An 11,855-nucleotide genomic window follows, 5' to 3' on the forward strand; every position below is an offset into this window, starting at 1 on the left:
TGCCCTAGAAGTAAAAAGCTTTTTTCGTAACATCAGTTCCATGAGTCATTCCATTTCCCCCATATTGGTTAATATAATTTAATTTCCCTCTCTTCACCTGTCATAAGAGAATCAGAGGAAAAGGGTTGCTTTTCTCTGTACTTTCAAATTAATTGATATAATTTGTTTGAGGTTTCCTTCTTTCATGGTGCTTTCTTAAAATTAGAACCAAATTAAATGTGTTCCTAGCCTTTGCAGAATACATTGATTAGAGCTGAATTATAGGCAGTTCTGATGTACACTGAAATTTGCATGACACATCTCTCCTGGAGTGAAACTAAAAAAGGAATTTGATTCTTACCCTATTTTTTCCAACAAATGCAGTCCATTCACCATTAAATCAAATAAGTTGTGGTCAACATTTAGAACAGATGAATGTGTAGATTTAATGAATGATGCAGTTGTTAGAATGAAAGTCTCAAGTACTTACCTAATCTGTGTTAACTAAATAGACTGTGTTTATTAAGGGATAATTATTGACAAGAACATCTTTATTTTTCCTTTTCTTAATCGTACTGCAGCAGTCTCTATAGTCCCCAGTTTCCACCAAAACAGCATCTTTGATAAATACTGGAAGATCCTGATTGGGAAAATACATGTGTTTAGTATGACTGCTGTGAGCATTTGGAATTATATAAGCTTTGTCTGCTGATATGGGAAAAGGCAGCATCTGTGTTTCCAGGGGCTAAGGAGGCAGTGCCCACATTTGCAAGCCCACCACAGCAAGTCTGAGCCTTCTGGTCTCAAGTAAGTGACTGTTCCCAGCCTCATAAGCTGCAAGTAAGACTGAAAGGTGTCTGGTATGAAGTGTTACAGGGTTGCTGACTGTAAATGGGAAAGAGTCAGCAGAGGACTCACATCCTAAAGGAAGTTATGTGCACGTTTAACCTGTCACATATTGACAAAGTTCCACTGAAAGCAAAAGGAGAAATCCAACAAACTCATCTCTACTGGGTTGTTTGCGCCCAGAATATTGTTGCAGGGTACTGTAAAACTCACTATACATCTGAAAAAATCAGAACAATTTTTCTCCCATCTTTTTGCCACTTTTTTATTTTCTTGTCCTATTTCAATGTATTCTTTGCATTTTCTTGTCCTATTTCAATGTATTCTCTGCATCAGTTTTGAGAAACAATTTGTTCTTCATTTGCAAAGGCCATATGGGAGAAATTATGTATGCATGTATGTGTAGAAGAGACAGAGAAAGAAAGAGACAGAAGTTGTCCTCTCTCTGCATCCAAGAGGAAACTGCCTCTCAGGTAGCTATCCCAGTAGGGGAACAGCACATCTAGGTTGTCTCTGTGATGATATCAAATAGCCCCAACAGTGACACCACTACCAGAAAGCCTCTATTCCCAGATGGCTAACATAAAACCCCATTACCTTGTGATACTGTTAAATGAAAGGTAGGTCATATATGGGTTCTGACTAGTAGGAGCTGTAAGAATTGCTGCTGTGGGGGGGGGAGTAATTGCAGAACCTTTGCTCTATAAGGATACAGTCAGGTTCTCCCATGATGGTTCATTTCTTCCCAACCCTTCCCAAATGTTTTTGGCTCTCTGATGATAGAAGTGCAACAATTGAACGCTGAGGAAACTGGTATTGTCATGCTTTTATAGATTTCTTTTCCCTCAAATGCTTACACAGATATATATTGGATTTTTGTTCATCAAGCATAAGCCCTGTCAAATGTATCTGCACTTTTTAAACTTTGGAAATGGCAGCTTTCTGATCAAAGAAAACATTCACTTTCTTTCCATCCTGAGGAGTAGTACTGCACTGGTTCACTTCCAAATAACACATCTCATGTCTTGCTGCTTTGCTCTTTCCTTAAGACATATAATTTACCATAGCAAGCTTTTCAATTAGGGCCTGATCCAAAACTTTAACTACTCTTGGGGGGAAAAGCCCAACAAAACCTACATTGCCTTCAGGCTCTTTTAAGCAGTTTTATGTACAGTTATTCACACAGGGGTCACACTTGCGTGACAAGGCTACACTAAAGGGACAATATGTACAATACAGCATTTCCTTAGGATATTAACAGTAATTTTGGACAGTAGGAAAGCTACCTTTTCTTCTCCTTTTTCTTTGTGTCAGTTCTGGCAATCAACTGTAAAATGTGACAGTGATTAGACATGGCAGCTTTTTTCTGTACCAGTATTTTGATGCACCAAAACTTAGTCACTTAGTCTCTTTTCTCTCTCTCTCTCTCTTTTTTTTTTTTTTTTTTTTTTTTTAAGACAAAGATTCACAACATTTTTTGGAATTAGCCACGTGATCTACATTTCTGAAAACTGCAGGGGGGAATTTCTGTCCTCTTTCTTGTCTGTCTTTTCAGCTTTTGTCAGAATGTGATAACAGATAAAACGTTTCTGACCACCACACTACCGTGTTATCAGTGTGACTGGAAAATGCTAAAGAGAGAGATTTTAGTTTTCCACAGAGTGTGCCAGCATCACCCTAATGTGACTACTTGTTCAACCAGCTGGTGAGTCCAAGCACTCAAAGTGGAGTCTCTAACTGAGAAACATCCCTCACTGGCCAGCAGCGTGCCGGTGTGAATACCCAGAGGGCAATCACAGCAAGCATTGCAGGGGGAAAAAGGCAAACAATCCCTCAGATGGAAGGGGAATGCCTGCCAAGGGGCACAGACACCAGATTTTGAACAGGTTTCAGGAGCACCAGATACAGCTGGTGCACTCAGGGTGTGCCTGAACACAGCGCAGGGATCAGACTCATCCCAGTAACTCATCTCCAGGTCTGATCCTTCCTGAGCTGCACGCTAGCGGAAAGTTGGGTTGCTGCTGCTCTCGCCTGCCATCCGGGAGTGGATCAGCCCGACGCCGCGATCCCTGGCTGAGCCTGTGCCTCGCAGCCGCTCGTCTGCGCATGAGTCGCTGCGGGAGGCTCGGCGGCTGGAGTATTTGAGGGGCTGGGCACGGGGAAGATGCTCAGAGCCTGCGGAGGCCGTGCGCCCGGCGGAGCGGAGCGGCGGCGGGGCGCGGAGGGGGCGCGGGCTCGGGCGCTGCGGGGGTCGCGCTCGGCGGCCTGAGGGAGAGCGGGGCGGCCGTCGGGGCAGCGCCGCTTCAGCACCGCGGACAGCGCCAGGAGCACCGCGCCTCCGGCCCCGCTCCCCCGGCTCCGGGCGCCTCGGGCCCCTATTCCAGCTCCGATTCTTGGGTAGCCCCCTTACCCCCTATCTCCCGATCCGGTCGCTGCGTGCCCCGCAGCATCTACCCTCGGCTCCGGCCACGCTTTCCCGAGCCCCGCTCCCCACCCCCGCAGCCTGACTGCTGTCAGAGAACCCCGGTCCCGCTGTCCCTGTCCTCCCCCCTCTGCCCCGTCCCGCCGGCCGGCCACGCTCCCCTCGCCCCTCTCTCGACTCCGCTGCTCGGCGCTGCCCTTCCCGCTGCCCCCGGCGCTGCCCCGGCCCCTGCCCCGCCGCCGGCACCATGCGCGGGCGGCCGCGGTGGGCGGCAGGCGAGGCTGCGGTGCCGGCGCGGGTGCCCCCTTCCTCCTGCCCTCGCCCGCTCCAGGCGACCCGCTGAGAGATGGACTTGGCAGGCGTGCTGCTGGCGCTGCTCCTCGTGCTGGTGCTGGTCGTCTCTCTGCTCTCCAACCTCCTGGTGCTGCTATGCTTCGTCTACAGTACGGAGATCCGCAAGCAGGTCGCCGGGGTTTTCCTGGTGAACTTATCTTTCTGCAACCTGCTTCTCACCGTTCTGAACATGCCTTTTACCCTGCTGGGCATCCTGAGGAACCAGCAGCCCCTCGGGGGCTGCGTCTGCAAGGCGGTGGGTTTCCTGGAAACTTTCCTGACTTCCAACACAATGCTGAGCATGGCAGCTCTCAGCATCGACAAATGGATTGCCGTGGTGTTCCCTCTGAGCTACACCAGCAAGATGCGGTATAAGGACGCTGTGATACTGATGGGCTACTCGTGGCTCCACTCCCTCACGTTCCCCTTGGTATCCTTGTTTTACTCGTGGGTAGATTACAACAGCGTTTATGCCTCTTGCACCTTACACCTGAAGGAAGAGACGGAGAGGAGAAGGTTTACAGTGTTCACCATTGTCTTTCACTCCACCAGTTTCATGCTGTCTCTGGTGATCTTGTGTTTCACCTATTTAAAGGTGTTGAAAGTTGCCCGGTTCCACTGCAAGCGGATAGACATTATTACCATGCAGACTCTGGTTTTGCTGGTGGATATCCACCCCAGGTAATAGTGCGCGCTCGGACCCACAGCCCCCGGTCACCCGCGGTAGTTACCCCAGGCAGAAAGAAGCGATATCCCGCCTCCCCAGCACCCTTTCCTGCCTGCCCCGAGCGCTCCTGCCTCTGGTTTCAGACGCTGTTGACAGTGCCAGGAACGGTGACTTGTGCATTTGAAGCCTTCTCTGTTTGAACGCTAACCGGGATCTCCGGGTTATGCCACTTGCCTGAGCTCCCTTCAAGCGGGAGGCACTGCTTTGCTGAGTGCGATCGTCCCGAGGCTTGGCAGGGCTGAGGCTATGCTTCCTCCCCCGGGGCTGCCTTCCTCCTCTCGGGGCTGCCCTCCTCTCCCTCGGGGCTGCCCTCTTCTCCCTCGGGGCTGCCCTCCTCTCCTTGGGGCTGCCTTCCTCCTCTCGGGGCTGCCTTCCTCCCCTCTGGGCTGCCCTCCTCTCCTTGGGGCTGCCTTCCTCTCCCTTCCCGGGTGCTTTCGGGCGCGGAGTTCTTCCCCTCTTCCTTGGACTCACTTTTCACCTCCTCCCTTCTTGCCTTAACACGCTTACTGCTCTTTTCCCTCCGTAGTGTGAAGCAGCGTTGTCTGAACGAGCAGAAAAGGAGGAGGCAGCGGGCTACCAAGAAAATCAGTATTTTTATAGGGTCGTTCGTGATCTGTTTTGGTCCTTACATTATCACCAGGTTAGTATCCCCTGTAGGGGTGGGGGACTTTGCGGGATCAGGATGTCCTGTGATGCCCAGGTGCCCGGGGGTCCTACAGCTAGTTTTGGGGGGCCAGAACGAAACGGACCCCCGGGACTGGTCTTGAGGACCAAAGGACACAAACACGTTGCTCCTGTCCGCACACCCAGCCCCAGGGGACAGCCCCGGCAGGACCTGGCTCTCCTTCCCTCATCACAGCCAGGTCTGGGCACCTCTGCCAAAAGCAAGTGGCTTTTAGGACAAGTACCGGGAAATAATTACGTGCCAGGGGGAGATAAAAGCAGTTTAAAAGATTTGACACCCTTCCTTATTAGCACAACCCTCACAATAGAGAGGAAAACAGACAGACTTTTCTGATTAGCTTAGGGTTTTTGTTTTTGGTTTTGTTGTTTTGTTTTTTTTTTTTTTTTTTTTTTTTTTTTAGGCATAAGGCCAAGCTTGCTGCTGTTGGAAGCTGAGTTGATATAATTTAAATTTGTCCAGCCTGATAATTTGTCAGATAAGGTTTCAGTCTGGAAACATTAATGCCTGTAAATATATTGCTAATGGTGCAGCACAGACTTGTGATGAGGTGTAAAAGTTATCTCCTAGGAAAAGTAATCATTAGACTCCTTAAATGTATAGGAAACACCATGTTCCTCAACTGGGCAGAATTATAAGTAGCCATTCTGGTGGTTTGCACCTTTTGAAGTGCCCATGCATCATTGTCCTTATCTACTTGTGTAGTCTTCATACAATAGATGATTATTATTATTTTTAAACCTTGTGTAAACCAGTGAGCTGGAAGTCAGTGTAAGTACACTGAGTTGCAGCATGCCAGATTTAACCTTTCATCTCTAATCTGCAATGGGCTACATCTTTCCCAAGTGATTTTTAAATATATTTCCCACTTTCACAGTGTCTTCCAGACAATTTTGAAGAGTGCTGACTTGTGTTGAAGGAGGTGCACTAGTGTGCAAAACCCTCTGGTGAGGGCTTCTTCAAGGTTGCTACCAAGCTGCCAGTGTCTGCAGCCACAGCAGCTCACAGAAACTGGCCAGCTTCAGTGCTCTGATCTTACAGTCACACACACACAGGCCATTCATGGTCAGAGCTACTGCCCTTTTCTGAGAGGAGTAGGGGGCAGGTTATGGCCAGTGCACTAAACAGACAATATTTTTAACATTTTTAAAGTGACATTTATTTCAGTTCTCATTTACGTGTTGAAAGGGATTCCTTCCTGATTGCCTGAATAACTACATCTTTTTTCTGCAGTTGAAAGGATCATTACAAATATTAACATTACATCACATAATTAAAAGGTCAGTTCATCGTTGTTCAGTACATTTTGAGTCATGTTCTATTCACTTTTACCATAATCAGGATGTAATTATGTTGAGCAAAGTGGATTTTGCTATCTTCTTTCCATCTGACCATTACGAAGCTCAGCAAATTCCAAACGTGGCCACATTTTTCAGGGTGGAGGTATTTGTCATAAACTTCTACAATAAAAGTTACTTCCTTCTTCAGACCTTGCATTTGGCAAATGTGAGATGGTGTGTGACAAACTGGTACCCAGTGAATCACTACAGAGAAGGCTGAGGGCTGGTTTATGGAAATGTGAGTCAAGGTCCAGCTTGTGTTTGTCACAGGGACTGAGCTGGTTCAGTGACAGCAGAATGGGAAGTTTTTGGGGAAGACATCCTAAAAGGCTGCTTGTCTCAAAGACAAGAGAGTGCCAAGACAGCACTTCATGAAAGGTGGTGATGGAGGTGAGATTGGAGGACTTGCTGCCATGCCTGATTCTCTGTTCTTCCCTCATTCTGGTTTTTAGGGAGGTGGCACTGAAGCATTCTCTGGGGAGGCAATGTAAAAGCCATCCTCCCTGTAATCTTGCTCTTGGCCTGGTGACTCATGTTGCACTGTGAGCTCAGTATTTGCTCCTCACTTCAGAAATTTGAATGAGATTAGGCTCATTAGCAATATATTCGTCTGTTCACTAAGAGGCGACAGATGAATTTAATCTCTTCTGTAACAGCACTGAAAACATGGAAATCATACTAAGATGCATTCAGATGGATATTTCAGACTTGTTTTGGCCAGACCCTTTATCTTATTAAAATCTGCGTAATTTTTCTTCTGTTGGCTTCAGTGCAATTAAGTTAGGATCCATAATGCATTAATGGGAACACAGCGATACATCTATGTTCAAGACTAAAAGATATCTTACCCCTCTTATTTAGTGCTTTATAAAAACATCAGTTGTGTAAATATCAATTATATATTTCTTGTATTAGGATGATATGCAGGATGGGATAAACCTAAGCAATCATGTAGCAAGTGTCATTTATTGTACATTTTTTCTCATATTTTGTGTCTTCCTCTTCTACTTATTTGGAATTCACTGGAAATTTTTTTCTGAGCAACTTCAAACAGAAGTCATTTGTTTTTTTTAAATGCACTTGCCATAAAAATGATTTTACTTTTAGTTATATAAATAAGAAATTTTCCTGTCATTTGTAGCAATATTCAGTCCAAATGATGGTAAGTCAGCTTTTCTATGAGGAGGGACTGAAACAGCTTCAAAAGTCAACACCCTGAAAGTCAGGAGCTCTGCATTTTGGAAAGAGGACAGAAGGTTCTTCAAGCCTCGAGAAAGCTTCTCATCTTACATCTTCAAACAGTGATGACTTAGAGTACAGAAAAGGGCTATTTTATCTCCCAGAACATTTTCTTTTCTTCTGGGATGAATAGAGCAAAGTAGAATACTCCTGCTCCTGCAAAAGGTTTTACAAAAGACATACACAAAATAAAAGTCCCTCACCCTGTTCTTTCCACCTTCCTGGAGGATTTGCAGATGAGTTGGGTGAGACATTTGCTGGAATAGTCTGAAGGATTGCCCTCCCTTCTGTGGAAAAATTGTTTAACTTAGTTGTGGTTTCTGCCCCCATGATTAATGCCTCCCTCTCAGCTGAGGTGCTGAGGCCACTAATCATCCGTGAAGCACAGGCCAGGAGACACAGGCCTGGATGGAGCTGACTGGTCATATAATGATGATAAAAACGTTGTCTCCTTGTTTTCTTTGGCCAATCTAGAAGTCAGCCAAATGCACACAAAAACTTCCGTGGCTAAGTCATTGTGGCTGTGCTGCTCAGCACACTGTGGGATTGCAGGTGCCAGCCAGACCTCCCTGGGATACTGCCAGGTTGTTTTTCATACTGCAATGGGCTGACATGAATCCACTTTGCATCTGTGTTAATTCACCTCAGTGGGGTAATGAAAGTGCTCTGGTCTGGTCTGAGGGGATGGATTCAGTGACCTAGACCACATTTCTGGTGTCATTTGAGATGCTGTATGGCATCCAAGTCCTTTACCTAGGTTGGCAGACATGCCACAGGACCTTCCAGGAGCAGCAGCCTGATGCCAGTGGGGTCATGTCCAAATGTCTCAAGTGTCACTAGACAGCTCTGCTCAGGAAACTCAGGTCACTGAGTCTGGGTGCCCCGAGACACATGTGTCTATCTCACACTTGCTGTGGGAGAGAGGTAGTTAATTATGGCTAATTAACTACCACAATTTTGACCACTTACCAGCACAGCTCAGTAAATTCAGAAAGTGAGCAGTAAACTACAGCACTCTCTTATCTTCTCTGCACAGAAGCATTACCACTGAAAACAGTTTTTCCCTCTTTCCATAGTAGGAATTGATTTTGTCTCCTAGTGGCCTTGCTAGGAAAGTTGTCTTTGCCCCTATTGAATGTGAGAAGTACAAGACCCTTCTCCTGCAGGGACTGTGTACTGGAAGAAAATAAATGGTACTTGAATGTTTCATGAAGCATGAATTGAGCACTGGGCTCAGCGTGAATATAACACTCAAGTGTTTCCATTTCTCTTTAATGTTTAACAGGTTGATAGAGCTCATTCCTTTTGTTACCATAAATTACTACTGGGGAATTATAAGCAAGTGCCTCACCTACAGTAAGGCTGCATCAGATCCGTTTGTTTACTCACTTTTACGTCAACAGTACAAAAAAGTTCTGATCAACATCGTCAACAGGATACTGAAGAGGGACCTGTATCCCTCATCAGGGTACAACAGTTCTCTCGACACTGAAAACGATTACTGCTTGCACAGAACAAACTGACAATGGGAAAGCACTGCCCTTCCAGGGAGACAGGTGTTTGCTGCTGCTGGAAAACTGCCTTTCTCCTCTCCTGCTGACAGTGTGACAGTGTCTCCAGGGTGTCAAGGCTGCATTAATGTGACAAATTGCATCATGGACTTTCATAAAAAGGCTCTTCCCTGGTCTGCAGCCAAGCACAATTCATGGCAAAGCCTTGTCCCCAGTGAACAGAGTTGGCTTGAGGGGTTTTGAGAGAGCCTTTCGAGGCTTTCAAGGAGCTTAGACAGCTCTTAATGTTTCGTGTGTGAAGACTTGGTATGTCTTGGAGTGTTCCATATCAAACATGACATTCCAGTGTCTTCTGGGAGCACAGGAATCCCCACATTGGAAGGACTGGTTCAGAGTCCTCCTCTGGGAGCACAGGAACCCCCACGCTGGAAGGACAGGTTCAGAGTCCTCCGTGCTGCACGTGCAGCCCAGGATGTGCTGTTGGTTTCGAATATCAAAAATAGATATTTTAATTGATTGATTTATTGTATTGGTGCCTCAAGTGAGTCAGCACTTTGAATCTGAGATTGTTATTATTATTATTTATTACTAGGCATCATGATTGTAACATAGCCTTTAGGAAGTGGTACATATATATATATTTGATATGCCAGTATTCTATCAAGCATAACCAAAGTCCACATATCTGAGTTACTAATATTTAGCACTTCAGTGGTATGTGATTACAATAATTGCAGCAACAGTAACAAAGACATGTATGGAATTTAGTTAAATAGCACTGTAGTTCCACCACTGAGCTAGTAGTCCTATTCAAGCAAGCTTTTTATTCAGAAAAAAAAATCAGTAGAAGTGACAGATACCATTGTGTTTAAGATATATTACTTCAAAAGCTATCTGTTTTCAAAGGAAAAACTAAAATATATTAATTCTTTTTAAAGGATATATAATGTGTAAAATATTTCATGCATTGGCTATATATGGTGGATTGTCATAATACTGTACAATCTTTTCTTTAATAATGATCAATTAATCTGGTGATTTTAACTGAAAACAAGAGATGTCAGACATATTATAAAAGACCTGCTGCCAAATGCCCAGAAACATAAAGCTGCTTTGCTTTCATATGTATTTTTCTCTTTTATTTCTTTTTAAATTTAAACAGGTTTTGGGAAAATGTGGGAATTATTTTTGAACAATATTCTTTTGATTATGTAAACATTTATTAAAATTTAAGAATTCTACGGCATTCAATAAACTACTATTTTCTAATTGAGTACATAAGGGAAAAAGTAAAGCAATTCTAAAGTATATTTTAAGAAAAATAGAAAGAAAGATGACAGTAAAGTACTCTTATTTTTTTATGTAACAATGCACTTGACCCTATAAAGCATTGAGAAGGCTATTTCTGGTCAAACTAAGCATATAAGCATGTGATTTGGCACAATTATAATTTTCTTTGAAGCTAACAGTTCTATTTCTATGCTGAGAATTAAGTACACACTCAACTGTTTTTCAAAATCAGTGTTGAGCTGTCAGCACATTGAGAGGGTTTTTCCCACCATCCACAGTGAGGAAGGAGAGTGTCTTGTTCAATCCCACTGAAGTCAAGGAAAGATGATGCTGCCTAACAAATACAATGTTCTCTTACCTCCTGCTTTTAATCTCTGGGGCCTTTATGATGCTCTCTTTTTTCTTTCCCCCATGCAAGTACCTTAGGCCTCTGTGCTTTGCATCTATAGTTCTGCCTGTGTTTAAACTGAATGTACTATAATGGTTTTGTCTTCTTAGTAAAGTATTTGTACTCTCTTCAATTTTGTGTAAATACAGTATTTCAGAAAAAAAAAAAAGTTGTCTGTGGAATCTTTTTAGTTTAAAATGTCTTCCTGTCTCCCCATGCCTCCCCCTCTTCCATGCTGTTAGAAAAACCTGATGTTTCAGTCTTTCATTTCAGCTGCAACATAAGGACCTGATAACTCTGTGGAGAGTGGGAGTGATGCTAAATTTTCAGTAATTTTTTAGTCAGCTTTGTGCCAAAAAGTTTTAATAGCCTACAGTAGCTGTCCATGAATAAACATGAGCATAACGATACCTACAGTTGTTAGCTTACCCTTGGTTTCCTAAACAAAATGGTTCTCACTTTGGGAAAAGAATATGTTACATACAGTTAAGACATACAAATGAAATAAAGCATTATTATTAGAGAAAATGGTAAAGGAGAAAAAAATAATAAACTTTAAAGCTATTAGAGTAATAAACTTTTAAAGCTAATAAGCTATAAGCCACATTTTAAAGGTACAATACAGAACCTAGTTAAAATCCTGCCTCTGCTATTAGGTTAATTAATGATGCTTACATATGCCAGTTGAAGGTGTACACTTTACAATACTTGTCTATTTAACTAAACATTGAGTATTTCTGGAGATGCTCAGGTCTACATGGGGAAAAAAATATTTGAGCCGGCACTAGGTGTTACACAACATCTTTTAGATTTAATTTCCACATGTAATTAGGAAGCCAAGATCTGCAGTGCTGCAGACCAGAAACTGAGCAAGGGCAAGGAGACCTGCAGGGCTCAGTCCTGATTTGCAATAAAGTTCAACAGCTTTGTTTAGCACTACCAAAAGGCATCTACCCCTGCTCAGTATACAGGTAAATTTGTCCTTTCTCTCTTCTTCTCACCACCCACTCCCACCAGAAAAGATCTTGCTCTACTTTTCTAACAAAGCTGGAAACATTCAGTGAGAGGTCTCACTTTCATTCCCTTGGCTTCCTGACA

The 11,855-nt window shown here is 44.1% G+C and overlaps 1 protein-coding gene across 1 annotated transcript; it reads left to right on the forward strand.

Moving 5' to 3' along the window:
- Window positions 1-2,639: 2,639 nt before the first annotated feature.
- LOC102071297 (G-protein coupled receptor 26) lies at window positions 2,640-10,896 on the forward strand. The gene is made up of 3 exons (XM_005485678.4): window positions 2,640-4,261; window positions 4,834-4,947; window positions 8,854-10,896. The coding sequence occupies exons 1-3, from the start codon at window positions 3,594-3,596 to the stop codon at window positions 9,089-9,091; spliced, it is 1,020 nt and encodes a 339-aa protein (XP_005485735.1). The 5' UTR covers window positions 2,640-3,593; the 3' UTR covers window positions 9,092-10,896.
- Window positions 10,897-11,855: the final 959 nt, after the last annotated feature.

The sequence above is a fragment of the Zonotrichia albicollis genome, chromosome 5, assembly GCF_047830755.1.
Source record: "Zonotrichia albicollis isolate bZonAlb1 chromosome 5, bZonAlb1.hap1, whole genome shotgun sequence".
Taxonomy (NCBI): Eukaryota; Metazoa; Chordata; class Aves; order Passeriformes; family Passerellidae; genus Zonotrichia; species Zonotrichia albicollis.

What these genes read in the sequence shown, in the direction of transcription:
- LOC102071297 (XM_005485678.4), top strand. Translation starts at nt 3,594, where the DNA reads ATGGACTTGGCAGGCGTGCTGCTGGCGCTGCTCCTCGTGCTGGTGCTG. An exon ending in CTGGTGGATATCCACCCCAG is followed by an intron (nt 4,262 to 4,833) that starts GTAATAGTGCGC and finishes TTCCCTCCGTAG; the next exon opens with TGTGAAGCAGCGTTGTCTGA. An exon ending in GGTCCTTACATTATCACCAG is followed by an intron (nt 4,948 to 8,853) that starts GTTAGTATCCCC and finishes AATGTTTAACAG; the next exon opens with GTTGATAGAGCTCATTCCTT.